The sequence below is a fragment of the Plasmopara halstedii genome, assembly GCF_900000015.1.
Source record: "Plasmopara halstedii genome assembly, contig: Scaffold_614, whole genome shotgun sequence".
NCBI classification, from domain to species: domain Eukaryota; phylum Oomycota; class Peronosporomycetes; order Peronosporales; family Peronosporaceae; genus Plasmopara; species Plasmopara halstedii.
In genome coordinates, this window is record NW_020187532.1 from 1,332,411 (window position 1) to 1,337,757 (window position 5,347).

At 41.3% G+C, this 5,347-nt stretch overlaps 1 protein-coding gene across 1 annotated transcript; it reads right to left on the reverse strand.

Annotated features, from left to right (window-relative positions):
* Positions 1-1,345: 1,345 nt before the first annotated feature.
* Positions 1,346-2,943, reverse strand: PHALS_12294 (IQ motif, EF-hand binding site; the record flags this gene model as incomplete). Its single annotated transcript, XM_024727818.1, has 3 exons — positions 1,346-2,647; positions 2,705-2,810; positions 2,876-2,943. 3 exons carry the CDS (start codon positions 2,941-2,943, stop codon positions 1,346-1,348), a joined length of 1,476 nt encoding a protein of 491 aa, XP_024578356.1.
* Positions 2,944-5,347: the final 2,404 nt, after the last annotated feature.

A 5,347-nucleotide genomic window follows, 5' to 3' on the forward strand; every position in this document is an offset into this window, starting at 1 on the left:
AACGACATCTTGAAATTCCTATACCAAAGGATAGTACGGATCCAAGGGATATCGTAGGATCGACGATCCATTTCGTGTGTTCAGCACTCTGTTGGTGTCCTCCAAGACAGTTTCAAAAGTTCAAGATGGACTTTTTTTGACATCACCTGAAAATTAGTTGCCGGAACCTCAGAAAACGATGAGAATGAGACCTGGCTTTAAAACTTTTTTATACTGTGACCACGACATTTTGTAAAGAGAATTAAGAGTGTACCATCTTTCTACAAAGATTGATCATTCGGCAGCCACGAGGTCAGTAGTGCGACCGGTTAGCAAGTCATTGGCAACAAGTTAGTCGTTTACACAAATGTAAAAAATACCTGCTTTTTATTACGTCACGTATAGTGATGCTGTTTGCCAGTAGATTCATATGACTGCGTGTAAAGGGAGGTGTAGCGACATTGTCATGTTACTTATTTAAGCAAGTTGTCTGCTCCTCTAGTGTGTTGTTTGGTCATTACGGTCAAGTTGACGTTTCTGATTTTATGTGAATCAATTTCCAATCCGGAAACAGCAAATGCCAACTTGTATCAAACATACGTATGGTTATAAAAGCTTTTGCTGGGGCGAACTAGTAGAAACACATTCGCAAGCAAACATTTGGCAACTTTTAATCAAAGTCAAGAATTTGGAATCCTTTGATCAACGTCAAAGGTCATGGCTCTTTCTACCCCAATAATTGTAATACAGGTTTCGGTGACGATTTTCATAAGTGTTCTAGAGGAAGAAATAGTTTGTTGTATTATGTGATTATCCCTATTCGAAAATACAAACCGTATCGACTTCAAGAGATATGACATATTTTTCTCTTTGCCAAAGAATATTTTGTGTATGTAAACGGCGCTAACACCACCGGGACCGCAACGACGTAATGTCGATAGCGGACTTAGAAAACTGTCATTTTTATAATGTTAATGACAACAAGTTCCGAAGAAGAATCATTTGCTTTCCAACGGACACATTTTGACAATGAAATTAACTTTTAGAGCTTAAGCTTCGGTCTCACTTCCAGAGAAACATCGATCAGCTTCATTGGATGCGTCATTAAGCATTGCGAAGGATTGGTAAAAGAAAAGAATAATCACGTCTGAGTTTATTTCGAGGAATGCTTTTGCTAAAACCTACAACAAAAGCTTCGAGGCGCCCAATTTGGTAGATCCTCTAATCAGCACCTGGTTTGAAAACTAAAACACTAGTGTTGGTAGTTGAAGACTTTCGCTGCGTATTAATTTATGTTGGCTTTAAAATTCTGATCCACTTATTGAGCCAAAACCTACTATATAAAGCCAAGCAGAACGATTCGCTTTCAAATGAGCTGTGCGCTCCTTAAGTCAAAGCTAGAACGTATTATTTTATTCGACAATGACTCAGCCAGCTCATCACCGGTAGCTGCAGTACGACCAAGATCGTACCAGTTATTCACATATTCGTCGTAATCAAGGGCGGAAGCCCACTGGAACATTTCCTCTGCCTCAGTCTCCCATTTCTCGTCGTCGAAATCCACATCAAACGCAATTGACCGATGCTCGTTCTCGTGTCTAAGGTGAGTCGATTCAGACAGTAGCCCCTGTGCGTATAATTTTTGCATCCATAGTCGCTTCTTGTTACGGCGAGTGCGTTCGCGGTCCTGCAATCGCACGAGCTTTGAGTAGTGATAATTGCCACCAATTGTATATCGACTTCCTGTGGTGCGTGTGATTGGGTCGGCGTTAGCTTCGGCCAGCACCTTAGCAGTTACTGGTCGCCAGCCGTTGTTCTCAAGACGAGAATACCATAGCCGAGTATCTTCCATCTGATGTTGTGCTCTGTAGTACGAATTACCAACGCGGATGTACAAGTATTGATTTATTCGAGACTTGACCTGCGAATGCGTCACTGATGCACTTTTGCGAGATATGGTGTAATCTTTTGGGCTAAATACGCCCAAATCGCACACAGGCTTGCGTGTAAAGATCTTGTAGTATACAGTTGGCGGAAATGTTAGACCACCAAGACGGAATCGAACTTGTGCGCTCATAGAGGCGTCCAAAAGCGACGCCTCGGAAGGATTGATTGCTCGCAACATTTGAACTGGATCGCCGGTGCCGCGGAATGTAAGGAGATCGCGATAGTACTGAAAGATACGCCGGTATGAATAACTCTTCCAGAAGGTTTGAATACACAATGCAGCACGATGTACAGACGACATAGCCGACCACAAAGTGGGACTACGCGCTTGACGTTCGTTCAATTTCTGTTGACGGTACACTTTCCATGCGTATTGAAGCTGCAATGCCGCGATGTGGTAGAGCGGATAGCGATCGAGTACTCTACGCCATCGCAGTCGCTGCATCTTGAACCAAGCCTGTATCTTTGTTACGACAAATGTATAGAAGCCGCTCTCATCGAAATAGTTACCCCCGTTAGCCACAAATTGTTGTATTGGACTTCGAAACTGAGTGTCTGCCATTGTATTCCCTCCTTCGTGTAATCGTTGAGCCGCTTTGAAAGTTAAGAAACCACTTGACCAATGCATTCGACAGAGCATTCCACGCGCACGTTTCTGAATAAGGATTGCTGAAAGATTTTGAGCCGCCATCGGGTATAACCATGGCTTCATGATGATCTCCTATAATTAAATTCGTATTAGTTGAGTTGCAACCTGTACTTTCATCAGTGACAATACCATTTTTTCTGCTTTCGACTTTCGCATAAATGTTGATTCCCAAGGAAATCCTCGGCGAATTTTTTTGGTTCGTCGAGTCTTTGGCTCACGCCGGGTTCGAAATTTGCTGCTCAAACAGCAACAAGTGTTAAGTCACAAAGCTTTCAGATTTGAATAACAAAGTTATGGTACCTTTGAAATCGTCCATGCCGGAGGCCGAGCTCTTTCAAGCGGTACATTGCATCTGTTGTTTCCGTCATCCCGCCACTCGCGGGGTATTTAGAGCTTGGGCTCTTTTAAAATAGCTGAGATTTAATGTTTTTTGTTGTTTTCGTGATGGTCTCGTGTGCACAACTCTTCCAAACATAGAAAAACTCAAATGTCACCGTGAAAAAACAGGTTATCTATTCGCTTACAGGTTCACATTAACGCTGAACCGACGCTGTTTAGATGTGCACACATAGAATCAAGCTTTCACATGAGGAAGTAGTCCTGACACTTTTTGGTGCTTTTATCTGACCGCCGTTAGAAAAATGCAGCTAGAGCGACGCTACATCGTAAAAAGTACCGTTCAGTATAAAAAGTAACAGTTAACAAAAGCACACTGCGAGCTTATGCCGAACATCAAATGCTGAAAGTTCGAAAAACAATATTGACCGTTTGTCTACGTGGCAGTGAGTCTGAATTCACTACTTTTGAATGTGTTTACCCTATATAATTCCAAGGCAATCAGTTAATTTGCTTTCTTCGAGATGTGCTGGCAAAGTAACGATTTGCCAGAAGCGCAATCATTGCATATAGAAGACAGACAGAGTTGATACTTCCGCTTTTAAAGTATGACGAGACACTCTATTTACTTTTGAGCCAAATGTTGTGAACTTCGTATCGGAGGTTCATCATTCTCTGAGAGGTTTGATGTTTCTTACCCATGGATATTCTTGTGGCCAAGCTGAGATAAACCCATTAGCAATTAAAAAAAAGTAACATTAAAAAGTTCTAACTGTTCATTTCGCCAGCAAGATACTCAAATCAAATATATAATGAAGGTGAGAAAAGAATAGTGCTTCATTCTTCATCCTTCTATTGTCAGACGGGTAAGTCCAAATATTAGTTAGCGGAACGAAGGACAATCGTTTTCATCTATAGATGATACTCCCTGATGATGGATCGGCAATAAAACCCGTCTAACCTCTGAAGATTTTTGGGTTCTGTAACATGAATGGATGTCATGGTACTGATAGAGCGGTGGATATGATTCAAAAGCTAGCGGTTCTGTAGCGCAATCCAGAAATCTTGGGCGCGGTTGGCAAAATATTATTGCCACGCTAAATTCTCCTGTATCGCCGATCCAGCCAAAGCTTCTCTTCACTTTTTTATTAACCCGATTCAAAAGTATCACAATACAGTCTGATGCACTGCACCCTCTTTTGCTTGCCTTCCAAGCCCTGGAAGAAATTTATCATATTTCTAGCTTGATAGCGGCCTTGTTAAGTGCTTTGAAAGTTTTGTATGTATTTTTTTTATTGAGTGATGCCGTTATCCTGCAAGCAGCGACACAAACAGCATTTCAACAAATTTCTATTCCAGCAATGTAGTAATAGTAGTCGACGTTGTGTAACTCAATCAAAAGGGTTCAGGCTCGACTGTAACTATCATATGTATACATATTGACCGCATTTCCAGAACATCTGCGTGATCGATCTTTGTGCTGGAAAGCTTTTCATCAATCTCAGCACTCTGAGTGTTCACACTTTTGCGACAAAGCGATTAACGGTGCAGTCATCACTATCTTATCATAGATGAAGTCTGATTTAAGTATCACTTAGTGATTTAAAACCCATTTGACTCGTAGCTTCAATGGTAATCAAAATATAATAATATCAGTCCTGAAAAGTATCGAGAATATTAAATATACGTCGTAAGATACTAATTATAGGAAATCATCTATACCATGGAGTTTCAATTTCTTATACATGTCAATTAATTGCAGATGCATTTGACACCTACACAGTCCGACAAGACCGACAATGTAGATGGCGTCGGCCATGAAGGCACGTGAAGCAAAGATGAGAGCAACAGCACGTTCCGACAAGAGAGACAGCATCTTACAGCGATCAAATAGCTATTATGCTTCGAACGAATACATGCAATGAAAGATGTAGAAATGGGCAACTATCATAGTACATTATCATAACGATTATGAACTGTCCGATTTTGTGCGATCGCAACTTGGCCTCATAGACCACAGACACTGCACGTGTCAGCAGGTGAGTTGCAGTGTTACAGGGTTACACGAACCCTAATAACAGGGGTATGTGTGTCACACGAGATGTGCATGGTGTGACCACACCCAAACAAGAATAGAGTACGGGGCTAGGTAGCCAGTAGTTATGCATGTATTTGGATTTTACTATATATTTAGGAAAATCTAAACTTTAGCGTTAGGATAAAAATATATAAATATGGAATTTTAACCGAAGAGTCAATTAGCCTTGGGAAGGCAATGATATCTCTTGGAGTGAGTGGTTGTGATCCGCTAACTCATACTTGGTTCTGTAAACGAAAGGTCAATGACATAAAGTTCGCTTCCTCAAGCCTTTTCTATTGCAGCCCCGCTGCACTTGGTAGCACTTGTAGTCAATCTACACCTGAGTCGTTTAGACT